Consider the following 20,315-nt stretch of genomic DNA (forward strand, 5'->3'; position numbering starts at 1 on the left):
GTCATGTGACTTGTTTTGTCTTAAGGGGTGTTTGGGGTCATGCCATAAGCAGAGGGCTTAAATGTGCTGGCAGGTTTCAGCTTTTCTTCTCAGACTCTGAGGATCAAGGGTCAGGTAGCCACTGCTCCATAACAAACACAAGAGGAGAAGACCTGACCCCAACCCCCTGGAATCCATCCCAGTCACCCTGCAGCCTGCAGCAGGGCTGACTCACCAGGTCCTGTGTAAGTAGGCTGAATCACACTCCACCTGAACATGAACCAAATCATAATATTTGTCGTATGGCCCTGAGACTTGGATTGGTTTGTTACACAACATTATCATGGCAGTAGCTGACTATTACACTTGGCCTGAGGAAACTTGAATTTCCTGAGGGTCTCTGTCCACTTCCTCTCTCTGGATTTGAGAGGTCATGAGCCCACCTCCACCTCACCCCCCATCCAGGAAGGGGCCAGATCTTCTGGCTGCTCTATCATCCCTGCCCTCCATGCCTGTCCCAGTGCCGGGAGCCAGAAGGTGCCAGGTTGCTGCAACCGAAGAAACAAAGAACACAGAGTCACGAACAAAGGTGGGGAAAATTGTTCTGTTTGTTTTAATTAAACTGACTGAAGAAGCCAAGACACAGACAGGAAGAGACTAAGAACAAGACTGGAAATAGTTTAGAAAAGAAATGAAAACCGATCGCAGAGATGCCAGTGCCAGATGGAGAGGCGAAGGAGAGGCCGGGCCTTCACGTCAGCTCCAGGGCCACTGTCAGGGTGAGCACCAGGGCGAGCCGGACGCCGGCGGGGCCAGAAGCAGAGCCTGTGCCGGGCGGCAGGGAAGCAGCGTCAGAGCCTGTGGCCCTGTCCCGCTTGCCTTGTGAGGTGGGCCGGGCTGCGGAGTCTGGGAATGGCCGAGCTCCCAGGGTTCATGGCAAAGCTCTGGACTTCAGCATCAGGTTGAATAGGATTCAAATTCCGGCTCCGTCACTTACTAGCAAGTGTCTTAATTGCACTGACAGCGATGCTTGCTAGGACTTATTGTGTGTTAGCAATGCTTGCTACGACTTGTTCTATGTTTTTTATACCCCTGAGGTCACTGACTTCTCACAACAGCCCTCTGGGGGGCTATGATTACCCCCACTATACAGATGAGGAAACCAAGGCACAGACAGGTTAAATGACTTAGTCAAGTGACCTGCACAGACAGGACTGGGTGCAGGGGGTCTGTTTCCAGGGCCCATACCGTCAACACCTTGCTAAACTTCTGTGAGCCTTACTTTGCCCATCTGTGAAATGGGGACAGTACTGATTCCTTCTGCAGGGAATTGTGAGAACTAGAAATAATTTTTGTCAAATTCTCCTGACTTCAGGGGGTTTGTTTTATTTTGTTCTGGATTTGGCACAGCTGCAGATTAGTTGATCCTTTTTTGCCGTATAATGATCCACCCCTGGCAGAATATTCTTCCACAATTTTGGGCAAGGCCCGCTTATGTTGGGAGCTCCCCCAGACCCCAGGCCCTGGCCTCTGTTCACATACTCTGGGCAGGGTCCCCTGGTAGGCCACGTCTCTGACCTGACCAGTCCCAACTGATGGTCTGTGACCCTTCCCTGCCCTGGACCTGCTGGACAGAGAGCAGGCTGCAGGTGGTCGTCAGGGCTCCCCACTGGGGCTGGGGGCAGGAGCCTCGACCATGACCTGGGAGATGGCAGTGCATGGTGGTAGACCTGGGAGCAGCTTCTGGGTCCTGTGGAGTGTGCTCAGCTGAGGGGGGTAGGAGGGGCAGTATAAGAGGGCCCAGCTGAAGCACCTGTCTGTGCTCCCACAGTCCATGTTGGCTGGACACATCCTCTGGAGATCGGGCAGGCAAAGTCCCTGGGCTGGAGATGCCATATGGATGATGGGGCCACACTTACTCTCTGGAGATGCCTGCTGGCTGCTTCGGGGCGTGGGTGCTGAGTTCCCCTTTAGTACCTCTCAGGCCCCCTCTGGGCCTTTGTGCCTTTTGAAAGGGCCAGCCTTTGCCCAGACTAGAGGGCAAGTGCCTGCCTGAGGCTAGCGGGAGGGGCGGGGTGTGTGCAATGGGACAGTTTGGTGGACCAGAGCTCTCTAGAGTCTTGAAAATTGTCACTTTCAGGCCAGAAGCCCTGAGGGTGGAGACTTACCATTGGAGTCCTCTGTTCCTCGTGGGATATTTGGGTTTTCTGTTGGAAGAAAACAGAGAGAGAGGGAGAGAGAATGGCATTCAGAACTCAGAAAGGAGCCTAGCCTCCATCCAGCGCCTGCTATGTGATACACATGAACTATCTCGGTGCAGCCCACAAGCTCTTTGGGGGCTGGGTGGTATCAGTCCCATTTTACAGATGGAGAAACTGAGGGAGGTTAAGCAATTTGTCCAAGGTTGCGCAGCTGCTAGGTACGTGGCAGAGCTGGGATCTGAACCCATGGCTCTCAGGCTCCAAAGCTGTTATTGTTTTGCCGAGCTGTGATGCCTCCCCGTGGGGGCCCTCACAGAGCACAATGTGGGGGTGGGGCCTTTGCCACACCCTCCTTCTGGGGACAGCTCCCAGCCAGGACCCTCCCCACCCATGTCCCCTTGGGGCGCGCCTGTACCAAACACGATGAGCCGGGTGTGTGTGTCCGTGGAGCCCAGCGGGTTCTGGGCCGTGCAGCGGTACAGGGAGCCGTTGAGCTCGGCGGGGACCCGCTCCAGCACCAGCTCCTTCCCGTCGAACTCGGCACTGCCATCCAGCAGGCGGCTCCCGACCCGTGTCCACGTGAACATGGGCTCCGGGAAGACTTCGTTCTGCCAGCCAGGGCGGGGGAGAGTCGGGTCACAGGAGGAACTATGCTGCCAGGGCAGGGAGAGGTCAGAGGCCTGGCCTGGCCAGGGTGGGCAAAGCATTCTCGACTGATGCCCGGAGGCTCAGGAAAAGGCTAGGGCGAGGAAGAATGTCAAAATTGCTGAGCTGTGTCTGCTCTGGATGGGGAGTCAAAGCGTGAATGCGCCTCTTTGCCATTCCCCAATGAAGCCAGTTTTGCCATTGCACAGATTAGGAGACTGAGGCCTGCGGGCTGCAGCCGGAGGTGGGAAAAGGGCCTTGGAAGGGTGGGGGTGGGGGCTGCCGTGTCTGGAGCTCATTACACTCCCAGATGCTCGGAGAGAGGCTGACCTGAAATCCATGGACCAGAATCCTCACTGTGTCCCCAACCCGGGCTCTGCTGGGTGTCATCAGGATTTTGGGTCCTTTGGGGGCAACTGTAGAGAGAAGAAGGCCAGGTCAGAGGGGTGTGTATGGGGGTTGGGGATGAAGGGGTAGCCGAGGAGAGGAGGGGGAGGGGAAATGGAGGCGAACGTTCCAGCCAGACTGTCAGCCTCCTTGGGAGCAGCTGCTTCTGAGCTGGGACCTCAAGGAAGCTCATTCGTCCATTTATCCATCCACGCTTGCATCCATTCACATGCACTCACCAAGTCCCTGCAATGGGCCAGATCCTGTCAGGGCCTGGGGACCCAGTGCTGTCCCGGACGTGATCCATGTCCTTGTGGGGTTCACACATCAGTGGGGGAGATAGACAAGCAAAAGTCACACATCCCAGTGTGACAAGTGACAGGACAAGAGAATCCAGTGGATGGTGGAGTCAGGGAAGGAAACTGAGGGAGGTGATATCTGAGTTGTGATTTGGCCACTAATGGGGAGAAGCCTGTTCTAGTGGCTGTAACTGCTTGAAGCATCCCAAACTCCAGCTTGCACTAAATTCCAGCGAGGCAGGGGTCCTGCCATTGTCATCCCCATTTATGACTGAGTTAATTGAGACCCAGAGAGGTAAAGTGATTTGCCAAAGGTCACACAGCAAGGAAGAGCCGGGACCAAAATTCAGGTGTCCTGACTCCTGGTCCAAGGCTCCTTCTCTCAGGTTTGCTTCTCTGCCTTTCTTCTTTACCGTCTTATATCTCTTCTTATTCAAGGCCCCATCTGAGCTCAGAAGATAAGATACCCAAGGACACTGAACAAGACCCGTGAATATGAATGTGAGAATTCCAGGGATGAAGGGCCCCTGGGGGTCACTGGGCTCGCCCCTCACGGTTCAGGTCAAGGAACAGAGGCCCACGGGAGACAAAGAGGCTTCCTGAAGGTCCCCCACCGAGCTAGGATTCAATCATTCATTCATTCATCCATCCATTCATTCACTCAATCAAAAAATAATTACTGATCCAGCCACGTGTCAGGCTTTGGGTTAGGGCTGGGGATACGGAAGTGATCAAGGACATGCGCCTGTCAACAAGGAACTTACATTTCGTAGTGGAGATACTCACTAAGCAAATAGATAAAGAAAATATCAGAGACATTCCACCAGGAGCATTAGACGGAGGGTGAGGTGGCAGAGAATTGGTGGGTGGTGCCGTTAGAAGTGGTGGGCATGTCTCCTTCAAGGAGGTGACATTTATGCTGGCATGTGAGCTCCTAAGGCTGTTCCAGGCAGAGGGAACGGCCTGGGCATGGAGTGAACTAGGGGTGTGGGCAAATGGCGAGGGGCCAGCACGACAGGAGGCACCAATGCTGGCAAGGGGGTGTCGGAGGTGACAGGGACAGACGCCACACAGTTCTCTGGGCCAGAGGAAGGCTGAGGGCTTTGTTCCGAGTGCCACACTCCAGGCCACTCTCTGTGGATGTCTTCCAGGGGTGGCAGTAGGGGGAAAGCTATGACGTCATCCCTCACCACGGCCCCCCGTGGGCCTGGGACCTCTCCACCTGCCTTTGCCTGAGCTCCCCACTGAGAGCTCTCGAGCAGAAATCAGAGCAGCTGCAGATGTGGGTGGTCTCCTGGGCACTGCCAATTTCGTTCTCTGAGAACGAGACCAAACGACTATTAATTAAATCACAAGGAAGATGTCTGCAGGGCCACCTGGGGCCGGGGGAAGCATCCGTGGGAAGAGCAGGCCTGCGTGGAGGGGCGGGGATGGTGGGGGAAGGCCAGGGCAGCTTCTGCTGCTGCATCTGCCGGCCGGCGTGGCAGAAGCCCTGGACTGGGAGGCCCGAGAGCCAAGTTCCTGCTTGAGCCAGGCGTCCTCGACTGAGTCACTTCACCTCGCTTCCCCAAATGCACACAGGGATGATTACAAGGACCCTGGCCTACTCACCCCACCAGGCTATTAGGGAGCATCATAAGATGGTGGGCTTGAAGGTTTTGTTGCACACTTACTAACTGCCGGGCACCAGGTTAAGTGCTTTATGCATTATCTCATTGAACCTTCTGATCTTCTGAGATCGTCCCCGTGAGGAAATCAAGGCTTAGGGAGGTCGAGTAACCTTCTCGACTTCTTCATTAACTCTCCTGTGCTGAGCAGGCCGATGAGCAGACAGGAAGCACTGGCATCAGGCCGGCTGGCCTGGCTTGTTTTGTCTGCTCTATATGACCTTCAAGCCCATCTGGGGTGGCACTGTCCTGCTTTAGCCAGCAGGGGGCAGTGAGGGCCATCCCTGCCCAGGAGAAGATGCAAGGTCCCAGGGGGCCCAGGGCAGACTTCTTTCCCCTCTGGGTCAGATTCCTTACTGCCCAATTTCTAAAAATCCTACCTTATTCCTTCAGACGTGGGCCTGGCCATGTGGGCCCTCAGGGGCAAGGGAAACAGCATGTCATGGGCTCCTAACATCGCTAGATCTCGTGCTAGGAATGCATATCTGCACTGGTGCTTAGGAGGCTGGCTGTCATGAAACCCGCTTTGCAGTCATAAAACGGGTGCTCTGAGATGGTCACACAGCAAGGAAGGGGCAGGAGCAGGGCTTGATAGCATGTAGTTGTTCAGAGGGAAGCTTGGTGCTTAGGGACAGAGGGTGGGGGTGGGGTGGGGCTGAATGGCTTCTGCCACTGGTTCCAGGTGACTCCTGGGCAGAGCTGATGCCCAGAGGGTGGGCAAGGGAGGGGTCTGCCCACCCTCACTTCTCCGAGCTTGTCCTGGCAGCGGCCGGCAGATCGGTGCCTTTGCAGCAGATGGTCCCTTTCTGCTTCCTCTCTCGCTGCTGCATCAAAGTGTCGCTTCCCAAAGCTGGCCAGCTGCTCACCCTTCCCACCCCACCACCATAACGAAGCTCATTAGTGACTCCTGGCCTCCCTCCCCCGTTCCTCGAATGCACCACTGAGAGTCCCAGAGAGGACCGTGTTAAGCCCTGAGCTTTCACTCATCTCAACCCCTCGACTTGCAGAATGAGCAAGGATCCGGAGACCCAGGATGAGGCCTAGCCTTCTAGCTCTGGATGCATGACTTGGATGAGGCAATTCAATGTGATGGGCCTCAGTTTCCTCACCTGTAAATGGGGAGAATAAGCTACAGCCCTACTTGAGGAATGCAATGCAAAGGTTAATAGAGCAGAGATATGAGCTGGCTATGTGAACTGTAAAGTGGACTGCACCTGCTCAGGGGAATGCAAAAGATCCTGATTATATAAGCTGCCCTCCTGTCCTCCTCTGGGTATCTTGCTACACGGATGACCTTGTGAACTCTTATGGCAAAGCTCCTGGAGGTCTCCCCATGGAATCCTGGGTGTTCACTGAGACATCCATTCACTATTCTTCCTTTCCTCCCTCCCTTTCTTCCCACCTTCCTTCTATACATAATCCATCATTCATCCTCCCAGCCCTCCACCCATCCATCCATCTATCCACCCATCCATCCATCCATCCATTCATCCATCTATCCACCCATCCATCCATCCATCCATCCATCCATCCATCCATCTATCCATCCATCCATCCATCCATCCATATATCCATCCATCCATCCATCCACCCACCTATCCACCCATCTATCCATCCATCCATCCATCCATCCATCCATCCATCCATCTATCCATCCATCCATCCATCCACCCACCTATCCACCCATCTATCCATCCATCCATCCATCCACCCACCTATCCACCCATCTATCCACCCATCCATCCATCCATCCATCCATCCATCCATCCATCCATCCATCCATCCATCCATCTATCCATCCATCCATCCACCCACCTATCCACCCATCTATCCATCCATCCATCCATCCATCCATCCATCCATCCATCCATCCATCCATCCATCCATCCATCCATCCATCTATCTATCCACCCATCTATCCATCCATCCATCCATCCATCCATCCATCCATCCATCCATCCATCCATCCATCCATCCATCTATCTATCCATCCATTCATCCATCCATCCACCCACCTACACACCCATTCATCCATTCACACACCCACCCACCAATACGCTCACACAACTATTCATTCATCTGTTCCATCCATCTAGTTCTTTATTGCACACCAATTCCATGTAGGTCACGAGGCAGAGTAAGTTGGAGAAACAATGATGAACAATAACAGCATATTCACAGGGTACTTACTCTGCCATTATGCTAAACACTTGGAATGTAGTATCTTATTTAATCTTCACAACAACCCAGAAAGTTATTGTTAAACTAATGCTTATGAATTAATTTGCTAGGGGTTATCCTGACCCTGCACCTTGTGAACAAGGTGATAAAGATCCTGCCCACTCACAGTTTGAATTCTAGTGAGGGATCCAGGAAATAAAGAAATATATAACATATTTGCAGGTGGAGATATGTGCTATGTCCCAAAACAAAGCAAGATAAGGGGGTCAGGGGGCCAGGAGGAAGGGGCTGTTTTGATGAGGTGGCTTCTTTTGCTCAATATAATGTTTTTGAGACCCAGCCATGCTGTTGCGTGTATCAAGAGTCCATTCATTTTTATTGATGAGAAGTATTTCATTGTATGAATATGCCACAGATTTGTGTATTCATTTTCCTACTGATAGACATTTGGGTTATTTGCATGTTTCTGGTTTTTATGACTGAAGTTGCTCCAAAAAGTCATGTCCAAGACTTTTTGTGGATATATGTTTTCATTTCTCTAAATACTTAGGAAGGGAATTGCTGGGTTATAGGGTAGAGGTGTTTCTGCCTTGATAAGGAACTGCCAGTTTTCCAAAGTGGTAGTGCTATTTTATGCTCCCATCAGCAGTGTATGAGGGTTACACTACATCCTTGCCAACAATGCCTTTTCAACTTCAGCCAACCCAAGACTGTGAAATGGTACCTCGCTGAGATTTAATTTTCATTTCCCTGATGACTAATGATGTTGCACAGCTTTTCACATGTTTATTGGCCCTTTGTATACCTTTTTTTTAAAATAAAAAAAGGTTGTCTTTTCATTGTTGATCTGTAATAATTTTTAATAGTTTGGATACAAGCCCTCTGTTGAATATACGTATTGAGAATATTTCCTCTCAGTCTGTAGTTTGCCTTTTCATTTTCTTAAACATGTCTACTGATGAGCAGAAGTCTTGGCTTTTGATTAAGTCCAACTTACCAATTTAAAAAAAACATTTCATTTAGAGCTTTTTATAACCTCTCTGAAATTTTTGTCACAGGGATACTTTCCTGTATTTTTATCTAGAAGCCTTAAATCGTTGGGTTTTACATTTAGGTCAATGATTGATCTCAAATTAATTTTTGTGTGTGGTGCAAAGCAGGGGTCAAAGTTCATTTTCCCCCTTATGTTTATCCAGTTGCTCCAGTACCATTTGTTAAAAAGAATCCCTAAACCATCAAACAGCCTTGGTGTCTTTGTTAAAAATCAGTTGACTGTATATGCATGGGTCTATTTATGGACTCTTCTGTTCTATAAACCTACTGTCTAACATTGCAGAGTTTTAGGCAGGTATATGCAGGTGTGTGTGTGATGATATGATTATATTTTTAAAAGATCAGTCAGCGTGGAGGAAAAAACAGATTAAAGGCTATTGTAATAATCCCGTTGTGAGCTGATGGCACTGGGGTTGGGGAGTCAGAGAGGAGACCATCAAAAGAGGCAGAGTTGGAGTATATTCTCAGGGTCAGCTGCTGGGGCTTGAGGCTATATGAGAAAGATCAGATGACATGGATCACCGCAAGGTTTTTGGCTTGATCAACTAGAAGAAAGCAGCCGCTGTCCACGGGATGGGGAAATGGGTGAGGGGCAGGGATTAGGGTGGGGGTCAGGCCGTGAGTTTGGTTCTGGACATGTTCAGGTTTAGAGGCTTGTTCGTTATCCAAGTGGGGATGTCATAGCAACTTAGGAGTCTGGGCACAGGGAAGGGGTCTTGGCTGAAGATATAAGCATAGGTGCCATTGGCACAGAGATTTTAAAACCATGGGTCTGGTTGAGTGCCCAAAGGGTGAGTGTGGACAGACAGAAGAGAGGCTCAGGGATGAGCCCTGTTTGGAAGTCAGGGGAGAGGAAGGGGCAGCAAAGGGGATGGAGAAGGAGGCAGAGGAAAGCCAAGAGAGGGTGGCGTCTTCGGAGCCAAGAGAAGGGATGTTTCGAGAAGGGACTGATCAGCCATATTAAGTGCAGCTCAGGTAAGATGGGGGCCAAGAACTTGACACTGGATCTGGTGACCTGGAGTGGGTGGGAGGGAAAGTCTAATTGGCATGAGTTCAAGCAGTGATAGCAGGCAGGAAGAGATTTTTTAGGGACTTTGGGGCACAGAAAAATAGGCCACATCCCATGGGGCTGTGGAGTTAAGGCTGAATTTAATGAGATGGGAGTTACCATGGCAAGTGGTGTGAATGATGACGGGAACGACTCAGCAGAGAGGGAAAACTGACAATGCAGGGGAGAGAGGAGAGAATTTCAGGAGCAGAGTCCTTGAGTTGAGAGCTTGGGATGCAGGACATAGGTGAAGAGGGGTGGTCTCAGGTGGGAGCAGGGACAGTCCATCCTTTGGAAAGGAGAGAATGCAAATGTGGGTAGAAAACCATGTTCTGATTTTTTTCTATCATCATCTTCAGTTTATGGATGTGGAAACCGAGGCTTATATTGGTCTGGTGGGTTGTCCAAGGTTGAGCCAACTCACAAGCAGCAGAGCCTGGGGGACTAGTACTCACAAGAGAAGAAGCACGGGTTCCAGGATTACCAGGGGGCTGGGGTCCGGATCGCAAGGAAGATGCAAATCCAGGTGGGAAATGAGAAGAGGTTGGAAAGATTAGCTCTTGGAAGGACTAGGGGTGGGTCAGAGGAAGGCTTCCTGGAGGAGGTGGCGTTGGAGCTGGTGAGGGTGTCCCAAGGAAAGGGAAGGGTAGGAGCAAGGGTCCACGGCAGGGAGACACGCCCAACCCTCATGGCGACCTTCAAAGTCCTGTTCCAAAGACTAGATTCTGTTCCCCCAAGGTCATTTCATCCATCCCGCCTTTCTCCGCCCCCAGCCAGAGTGCAGAGAGGGCGGGTGGCCCGGCCGTGTGAAACAGGCACACTCGCAACCCCTCTGGCTCCCAGCACTCTCCACCATCCACACCTGCGTGCTCAGTGCGTCTTCACCCCGCCCCTGCCAGGTGGGCGGTTCAGCACAGGGGGCAGAAACGTGGAGTTAAGTCAGACAGACCTGGTTGGGTGACCGTGGGGAAGTCACTGTCAGTCTGGGGCCCTCATCTATAAAATGGGAATAATGCCAACATCTGTCCGCCATGCCAGAGAGACACCGTGAGGATTCGTGAAGCTCTTGTCTGGCACAGAGCCTGGATCCCCCATGTGCTCAAGATATCTGCACCATGCCCATTATTCTCCCCATTTAATGGGCCAGAAAACTGAAGCTCAGAGATGTAGATGCCCGAGATCTCACCAAATGACAGCATCCAAGGTAGGACAGGAAGCCACCCAGCTCGGTCCCTCCAACCGGTGCCCTAGCCAGGGCCCCCGTGTGCACATGTGTCTGTCCATGCCCACTGCCTGTGAGTTGACCTTTTTCCACTTTGCTGTGATGGGGGGTGGGGGTGTCAGAGAATTCCAGTTAACTGAGCCGACCAGGATCAGTGACAGGGCAGGCAGGCACTTTAATCTGGCCTGGGGTTGGGGGCAGCATGAGGAAGGCGGACAACAGGAGATGTGAGCTGCAGCTGCTCTGAAGTCCTTGTCTGGCCCCTCCTCTTCCTCATTTCCCATGAGGTGGGGTAGGGAGTCATCTCTGGGATGCCAACACTTTGATAAAAGAGGCAGGGTGGTCTCCGTGGGCAAAGGAGCTGGACGAGGGGTCAAGGCTGGGAGCAGATGGCGTCACGGAGGTTGCATGGGGGTTGGTGCTCACAGGCGAGAAGGCACAGCAGGATGGATGGAAGGGCCCGAGAGAGAGGCAGGAGGGGCTGCTGAGGTGTCCATGCAAGCTCGGGGTTGAGAAGGATGCGGTGCCCAGCACAGAGCCTGGCCTAAGAGGGTGTTTGTGATGAATGTATGGAGCGATGGAGCATAGTACCCGGGGGGCTGGTGCCCATGACAAATGGATGCTGTGAGAAGGCAGAGCGAGAGATTAAGAGCACAGACTCGGAGCCACACTGCCTATCTTTGAATCCTGCTGCACTTACCCTGGTGACTTAACCTCCTGGAAACTCAGTTTCCTCAATCTGTGACAAGCGATAACAATCATGCCTACCTCACTGGGTTTTCCTGAGGATTTAATAAGCTAATATGAGAAAAGTGCTTGCTGCAGTCCATGGTATACAGTAGGGAGTCAATAAATGCAATAAGTTAATATGGGAAAAGTGCTTGCTGCAGTCCGTGGTATACAGTAGGGAGTCAATAAATGTTAGCTCTCATTATTTTCTGTGTGGGCAGGTGGCTTGTGACCATCAAAGGGTGGCCATTTTCATGGGTCTTTAGGGGACCAGTCTTATAGCCAGCTGAAAGTGTCTGGTACCCAGAGCTGATGGGTTCAGCAGATGGTATACTGTGGGCTGTAGAGAAGGCAGTAATAGAACTGGCTTGAAATCCCAGCTCTGCTACCTATAAGTTGGTGACTGAAGGGCTCCATTCCACCTCATCTGTAAAATGGAGCTACATGGGAAACTACATTCTCCTTGTGAAGACTGAATGAGAGGATCCTTGCAAAGGTTCCTGGCACATAGGCATATATGCACATGAGGGTCCTTCCCCTGACATTTGGTGTTGAAAAGGTGTTGGGTTTTCTGGTGACCCAGCTCTGCAGCCCCAATCCTTGTCTGTCATTGTTCCCTGTCCTTGGCCACTGAGGGGCTTCTGGATTAGAAGCCGTGGATGGCTCCATGCAGCTCCTCACCCCTTCGGCAGACCCAGTGGATAAGCCCAGGCATCCTGGGTTCAGGGAGGAGCTGCTGAATGCTAGATCAAGATTAAAGTGTCTTAGGCAGAAAGGACCAATATGGGGTCATTGTGTCCAGCCCCCTGCCCAAGTTCATCCTAGGCAACACAGAACACCAGCTCTATGAGTTTCTTCTATTTCTGGTAGAAAGACTCCACACCTCCAGTCTCTCTGCACTGACTCAGCTTGGGGAGGGGTGCAGATGATAAGGGGAGGGGGGACAGTTCTTAGGGAACTTCTCTGGGGATGTGCAAAGTTGGTGCTCTGTGGGAAGAGAAGCAGGTCACAGAAGGGTTGAGCTGGCCTTCTTGTTCGCAACCATTTCCCACACAAGGACAGAGGACAGGGTTTTCATTGAACTTAAACGTCTCTGTGGGAGCGATTTCCTCCCTTGTCCGATAGGTTCCCGAGGCCCAGTGTGACAACTTTCCATAACCGTCTATTCCTGACCCCGCCCTCCCTCACTCAGGGCCCTTCAAGTGTCTTCTGACCACAGAGGTCCCCCGTTCTAGCCAAAACCCTCCTTGAAATGGTCTATGCTCCCGCCTGGGATCTAGAGAAACTTCCCTGACCTTGCCATGACCTCCCACACCGCCCTCCTTAGCCAAACACACTTGCCCCGGTCGCTCACGTTCCTGGCCCTGACTTGGAAAATCTTCTCGGCCTACCGGCCCCCACCCTGGCCACACGCACCTGACCTGACCCTGCCACCTTCTCTCAAGAATCCTGACACTCGGGTGTTTTGCCTTTACCCAGCAAACCTCCCCATGACTCCCACATTCCAGGAAAACCTGCCCTGTTCTTCTGTTTCTAAACGTGATCCAGCAAACTTCCCTGACTCTCCACATTCTTGATCCGGACTCAGCAAATTTGCTGACCTCCCGTGTTCCTGATCCCGTCCAGCGACTTCCCAGGCTTCCCGGGACCCTCCCACGTTCCCCGATCAATGCAACATGTCCCCTTAAGCATCCCGACGCTGACCTCTGCGCCTGACCCGACCCCAGTTTATTCCATCCGCTCCCCGGTTCCATGGATGCCAGCAGCCCGGGGCCCCTGTCCCACGGCTCCCCACGCCCAGCTTTGCAGGGGGCCGCCACCCAGCCCCTGCCAGCCTTACCCAGCGTGACCTCTGCCTGCATGGGCATTGAAAGCGCCGGGTGCTTGACCTCACAGCTGAAGAGGGCCTCGCTGTCCATCTGCGGGTTGAGGGTCCAGCTGAGCAGGGCGCGCACCTCCACGGTGCCGTCGCTGCCCGGGGTGTGGCTGTGGCGCAGGAAGTAGATGGGCTCGGTGCTGTGGGTCCAGCGGGGGAACTCGCGGCTCACGACAGTCTCTGGGATGTTCTCCGTGGTGGGCTGGAGGGAGACGCTAGGATCCGGGGTCAGGCCTCGGGAGGGGCGCTCCGTGGAGGGACGCCCGCCCCGGTTCTCGGCGTCCAGCAGGGACAGCGACTTCTGCACCTTGGTGTCATCCACGTCGCGGTGCAGGAGGCTGCGGAAGGGCCTGCTGTCCTGGAGGGGGCCGGAGTTCGCAGCCAGCGGCTCCGACACGGGCACTGCGTCGATGGGCTCCCCGTCGCGTTTGAAATAAACCTGGAACCGCAAGGAGGGTTTTGTGGGGACGACCTCGACCTGCCGATGGACTCCCAGATGACCTGGCCACAGGACGCCTCCGCCTCCCAGCCGCCCTCCTGGATGCCAGCCCCGCTAGCCCCCGAAGCACTGCGAGGCGTGGTGCAATGCGGACGCAGCCGGGCTCTGGCAGCAGTGGCTCTAAGCCCCAGTGCCATCACAGACCAGCTGGCGGCCTCTTTGGGCCTCATCCCCTCCTCTCCTGGAAAGGGTGTGTGGGCATCTACTTTGTGGGGCTGTTGGGTGTTTGGATGAAACAAGGGAGAGTGGGAGGGGGAAAAGGACCCTGGACAGGGCCCTTGCAGCGACCAGGAGCTGCCCACTGGGGGAGGGTGCGTGGCCGAGAGAGAGAAAGCAGATGGGCACCCGGCTTAAATGAGATGTTGGGAGAAGAAGAAGGAAGAAAGGCTCTCTGCGTACTTGTTCGGGAGGCTGAAGGCAGAACACAGGTGTGTGTGGGAGGGAGGGAGGTGGGGGAGGTGGCCACGTCCTCTCCCTTTCTCTGCTAATGGGGAATTCAGGTTTTGAGCCCTGGCGTTTAATTTAATTTGCTGTCTTCTTATTTCGGTACATGTGCCCAGAAGCCTTTGGGGTTTGGGTGTTATTTTTCTAATAAATCAGATAAAATAAATCGATAGGGGACAGGGAGAGGGCAGGAGGTGCTGGCGGGGAGGCTGGGGGAGAGAGGCAGGGTGAGGGGGGCTGCAGGGCGAGGGAAGGTGGGGGATTGGGGGGAGGGAAGTGAGATGTGGGATGCAGCGAATCTGTCAGAGTTTATAGCACCAGGGAAGACTCTCTTATGTACATCATGGCCTGCTTTGGGCTTTTTCCTTTCTTATCTTTTCTTTTTTAAAAAGTGCTTCAAAAGCAGGTTTGTAATTTATATCAAAGAATTCCTTTCAAGTTCTGACGTCCCAGGCAAACGTAAGATGCCTGGAAAGTGGTGGGGGATGAGGTTCTTTTATGTACGAGCTGATTATTTTATTGCCATGTCTTAAATGGAAGGGATGGGCAGGCCTGGGGGTGGGGGGTTCCAGAGAGCGTTCTTTCAGCAATCCTGGAGTCCTGAGGAGCCTCTCTTGGTGCCCTCTGGAGGAGGAGGTTTTTTTTCAGGGGACAGGGAGCTTCCCTGATTTTAGGGAAGCCAAATCCCCTTCTAGGCGCCTAATGGGGAAATTGGGGGCCGAGTTCTGCTGTCAGCATCAGTGGCTTGGTTGTGGACTTGGTAACTGTCTCCCTGGGACGACGTACTGTGGGTAAAGGGACGTGGACCTCGCCAAGGGCCTCCTCTGCACCCCAGCTTACTACCCCACCCAGGCTTCTGCAACCCTCTTTACTGCCCCGTCCTGGGCCCCTACTCCCCTCTTGATTGCCCGGCCGTGGGCCCCTGCACCCGTCCTGACTGCTCTGCCCTGGGCAGCTGGGCGTGTCTGGCCCCAGGCCCTGGGGAGGGTTGCACCGGGTCCCACAGGTCACACCACCTCGGGGTCTACAATGAGGAGAGCTCTCTTCGGTGAGGGCAAAGCCCCTTCTTGCCTGCCCCTCTTCAACTCTAGCTCCTCCTGCTCACTGCCTCTGCTCCACCCCTCACTAAATGCTGCTAACATATAACACTCCTAAGCCTAGACACAAAGTATTTGACATGTCAAAATTGGAATGGTCCTCGGTGCATACAGCCCCCAGGTTCTCAATATGGGTTCCACGGAACCCCGAGGCTTCCACAGAGGTGTTTCAGGGATCAGCGTGGCAAGTTCACCTCCCTGCACCTGTAAAGGTTTTATACCTGGGACTTTGGACCAAAAGGGTCGGGCTACTTTTTAAAAAGCTGAAAATCTTTACTTTTGTCCACCCCCTTCATTTTACAGAAACTGGGAAGCAGAGGGAGAGCGCCCTGTTCAGACCGTTCAGGGAATATGGGTTAGAACCCAGCTCTCCAGACGCTCAGGGTGGTGCTAGCTCATCCTCCCCAGCCCCTGCAAGCAGCTGCAAAGTCAACCATGACCTGGACTGACAGGCCTCAAAGAAATTAGGTGGGGTCACAAAGAGAAATCGGCCAGAGAAGGGGTTCTCTCTCTTCCGCCCTGCCTCCCCGCCTCCTGCCCCTCACTCTCCCCCTCTGACTTTCTGATGGAATTTCCTGGGGAGAGCAGCGAACATGGAGCTGGGGACATAAGTCCACCTCTGTCAAGAGCTCTAGGGGGTGGGGGAGATTCTGGGCAAGTCGCTACCCCTCTCTGGGCCTCAGCTGCCTGCATCCTGCCCAGTAAGTGGGGAGGGGCACTCTTGATGCTGCCCCCACCTCCACCCCCACCGAGGAGTCCACCTGCTACGAAGTTCGAAGATTCCAGGGTCCAGGAGAAATAGGGATTCTCAGCAATGGTGGCCTGGGGGCAAGAGCCCTGGGGGGTCAGATGAGTGAACCAAGACAGAGGGGGGCCCTGCCCTCTCTGTCCCCATTCTGCAGAGGTGGGTACAGTGGTGGTGCCTGCAGCTTCAAGCCACAAAGCAGGGTGGACACGGCAGATGGGGAGGGACTGGGCACTGCAGGGCACTCACCACGGGTGCTGGTTTCCCTCCTGACACGATGCAGACCAGCGTGAAGTTCTGGGCGTGGTAGTGGCTGAAGGGGGCTGGTGCGTCCGCAGCTACCACTTCGATGGAGGTGGGAGGAGCTGCCCAAAAGGAAGCACAGGAAGACAGAGGCTTAACCAAGAATCACAGTGTTCACTGAATACTTAAGAGGGGCCAGGTCCCGTGCTGGGAGAGGGAGAGGGCAAATACTGCACAACTCCAAGGGGTGCCATGGGCAGCGAATGCAGTGAGAATGCTGTTTCCTTCTGGATACACTGTCAAAGGCCCTGTCCTCCAGGGGCTTACGCCTAATGGGGGAGACACACAAGAATCAGGGCGATCAGTGCAAAGGTCTGGTGGCAGGAGGGACAAAGGTGATGGGGGAAGTGGGGGTGGTTAAAGCAGGCCACTGATGGGAGCCCAGGGAGCGAGGGGGGATGGGGGCCCAGTGGGGCAGACCTGTGGGAGCCAGACTTCCAGGTTATTGAACAGGCAACAGTTCCATGATGTAAATAAATCAGCAAACACGACATATGAGGCTCCCTCCCCTCCCGCTGAAGGCCGGTTTACCAGGACATCACTGATGACGAGCTGCTCTTTACCCCGAGAGCAGTGGGGAGCCATTGAAGGTTTTAAGCAAGAGCGATGACATGATCTGACTTGCATTTTGAACAGACTATAAAGAGAGAGTGTACGTTTAGGCTGGAAGGATGGTAGCTGCGACTTATGGGAGGGCAGTAGAAAAAGGTATGAGTGGCCTTGAGAGAGATTTAGAGCTGGGAGGCTTCCCTCCTTCCCTTCTCACCTGAAGTGGGCTTGTTTTGGTTGGCCGACCCCTCCCACCAGCTCACCTGTCTGCTTTCCCGGACAGCTGGCTATTTGAGAGTCAGAGCTCCCACATGGGGCATTGGAAAAGACAGCTCTGAGAGATCAGACACATCTGGGCCCACATCCCAGCTACCAACTTCATGTCCTTGGACAAGTTACCAAAACTTTCCGGGCCTCAGTTCCCCAGCTTTTTTTGGAATAATACCTGCATTCATATTCAAAGGATGAAACATGAAAAGAATGAGTGCATGGTAGGAATTCAGTATTAGGATTCCTATGGTTAGTTCCCCAACCCCCTCGTTATCAGCAGGACACAAGCCAGAATCTTAGAACCCCATTTGGGAAAGGCTGTTATTGGTGGCTTTTCCAGCCGTGGGCCATGTGCAGTAGGGGAAGTAGAGAGAAGAAAGAAGCATAGGTCTTTCCTTCCTACAGGGGTTTCCCTCCAGTTAGTTAAATTAGGTTCATTAAATTAGGCAAACATTTCCTGATACCTACTAGACGCTCCCTGCAGATGCCTAGTAAGGAATCAGATGCAGAGTCAGAAGCTCGCAGTCTGGTGGCCGCGACGAAAGTGGGGGGAACTCTATTTTAAGGCCCAGTGAAATAAAGCAAGGCAAGCGCCATTCATTCATTCACCCAGGCAGGCAGCCGCCACCTGCCATTGCAGGAGAAACAGAAAAAACAGGAAACAATAGGAGAACAATAGACAGAGAATGGTAATTAAGTGTGAGATCCTATGAAACAGATGGTAAGTGGGGTAGGAATGCGGAGATGGGAAAACATACCCGAACACCTCAATTACCCAGAAGTTGCAGATCCTGCAATCTAAAGTTCTGGAATACTTAACTGAAAACCTGGCTGCGGCAGCATGAGCCAACAACAGTAACACTTAGAGCAAGCAACAGCTGTTCCGAGACCTTAACGTGTGTTACTCATTTAATCCTCACGTTAGCCTAAGAGGCGGGTTTATTTACCCCCATTTAAAAGTGGGGAAACAACTTGCCCAAGTTCACAGAGTCAGGAGGAGGCAGCGTCAGGATCTGAACCCAGGCAGTCCAGATTCTGACACAAAGCTGTGCTGCTTCGACCTTCAGAGAGATGAGGAGAGCTCACACGTATTGTGCCCTTAGACCGAAGTACACATTTTAGCCACCAGGGACGTTCATTTACCCGGTGCACCTCAGCTTCCAGGTGTTGCTTGTGCTAGCACAGGAGCAAATGCAAGTATGGCCTCCAAGAATCTTAGAGTCTTAGAACTGGGCAGGGAGGGCTTTTAAAATAACTCATTCATTCTCTCTTATCTCCATAGGCAAATAGGGGACAGACACCTGGGATTGCTTTGAGGAGTAAAGGAGATGATGCTTTGAAAATGCTTGGTACATAGTAAGGCTGAAATCAAGTTTATTTTAATTTGTATTATGTATATTACTCTCAATAAGGGAAGTATAGGGCAATGGTTAAGAGTGGCCTCTAGATTTAGACTACCCAAGATTCAAAGACCAGCTTTACCATTTACCAGCTGTGTGGCCTTGGGCAACTTGCTTGAACTCTCTGAGACTTAATTTTCTTATCTGCCAAATAGAAATTATAGGGCATTTGTGAGGATTTGAAAAAGTAGTAGCTGTAGTGTGCCTAGAAAGTGCACTAAATGCATGTGAGATGCTTTCATTAGTGTTATTATTTAGGGATCCTTGCTAAGGCCTCAGAGAACAACGTATGGTTTTGGGTTTTAGGGCATTCACAGTTTAGTGAGGAGACCGGAAAATACCCTAGACCCATCTAACACAGTAGCCACCTGTCACATGTGGCTGTTGAGCACATGAAACATGACTAGTCTGAATTCAACTGTACTCCAGATGTAAAGTACACACCAGACTTCAAAGACTTAATTTTTAAAAAGAATATCAAACACCTCATTAAAATGTTTTATATTGATCACATGTTGAAATGATAATACTTCAGATATATTGTGTTTAATAACATATATTATTAAAATTAATTCCACTTTTTAAAAGCTTTTTAAAAGGTGGCTTTATTTCTATTGGACAGCACTTATCCATTTTATAGGTCAGCAAACTGAGGTCAGAGAGAAGCAGAGATTTATATAATGTCACACCATAAGTCAAGGGCAGAGCCTGGGCTGGTATTCAGGCCTCCCAAATCCCAGCCAGGGCTCTGCACAGCACCGGTCCCTTTCCTGCCCCCCTGCACATCCACGCATGCACACAGCCCCAACCTGGAGATCTGCATTCCAGGCATGCACGCCATCCACACAGACCCTGATTAGGAGGTGTATTCCCATCCCTCGTTATATTTCCAAGCAGGTGTTAGCAATACGTACAGTTAATCAAGCTCATAAGACATTAATGGGTTTCTGTTATATGGACGATGACACAGTGGAGCTGCTAATATCAGCACAGACCACCCAGGCACCCTACTCTCTCCCCATCAACATATTACCTAGTGATCGTGTCACAGGAAAATGTCACTCCGCACCTCATCTTTGGGTGGAGGGTTTGGAGACAGCAGTCAGGGAGCTGTCCAGCCCTGAGAGAATGACTGGAGACCCTGGCTGCTGTGGATGCTTCACCCCACACCTCACCAAAACCTTCCCCCACTTCCTCTCATCTTTCCCTTCCCTTGATCAAGTAGAGTTCTCTTTTGCCCACACCCTACTTCTTCTTAGGCTCATCATCTATACTCTTCCTTTGCTCTCAGTCTTTCCCAACGCCTTCCCCACCTCCACCTCCAACTCCATCCCCACCTCCATTCCCAAGTCCACCCCAGCCTCATTCTCATCTCCATCACCAACTCTGTCCTCATTTCTATTCCCAACTCCATCCTCACTCCCATTTCCATCCCCACCTCCATTCCCATCGCCATCCCCAGCTCTAACTCCATCCCCATTTCCTTTGCATTTCCCTCTCTGCCTCTCCATTGCCAACTCTGTGCACATTTCCATCCTCACCCCATTCTCAACTCCAGCTCCATATCCATCCCTATTGCAATCATAATAGTTCCCTAGAGTCTCTGACAAAGGCCAACGATGAGCAGCTCCTTATGTGCCCTGAATGGATCCCACGGCTCCTGGAGCAGTGTCCTGTCAAAGGCAGACAGCGCTGTGTGTGCACAGATATACCGTCCACGT

At 52.4% G+C, this 20,315-nt stretch overlaps 1 protein-coding gene across 1 annotated transcript in view; it reads right to left on the reverse strand.

Annotated features, from left to right (window-relative positions):
• Window positions 1-576: 576 nt before the first annotated feature.
• Window positions 577-20,315, reverse strand: part of IGSF21 (immunoglobin superfamily member 21) — a 142,858-nt gene continuing 123,119 nt past the window's right edge. Inside the window, exons 5-10 of the mRNA XM_077130696.1 lie at window positions 16,322-16,437; window positions 13,252-13,726; window positions 3,156-3,241; window positions 2,596-2,788; window positions 2,148-2,186; window positions 577-804 (exon numbers count right to left, since the gene is read on the reverse strand). Of these exons, the coding sequence (XP_076986811.1) occupies window positions 731-804; window positions 2,148-2,186; window positions 2,596-2,788; window positions 3,156-3,241; window positions 13,252-13,726; window positions 16,322-16,437 (983 nt within the window). The 3' untranslated portion in view covers window positions 577-730. The remainder of the gene's footprint in view (window positions 805-2,147; window positions 2,187-2,595; window positions 2,789-3,155; window positions 3,242-13,251; window positions 13,727-16,321; window positions 16,438-20,315) is intronic.

Source organism: Tamandua tetradactyla, chromosome 2, assembly GCF_023851605.1.
Source record: "Tamandua tetradactyla isolate mTamTet1 chromosome 2, mTamTet1.pri, whole genome shotgun sequence".
Taxonomy (NCBI): Eukaryota; Metazoa; Chordata; class Mammalia; order Pilosa; family Myrmecophagidae; genus Tamandua; species Tamandua tetradactyla.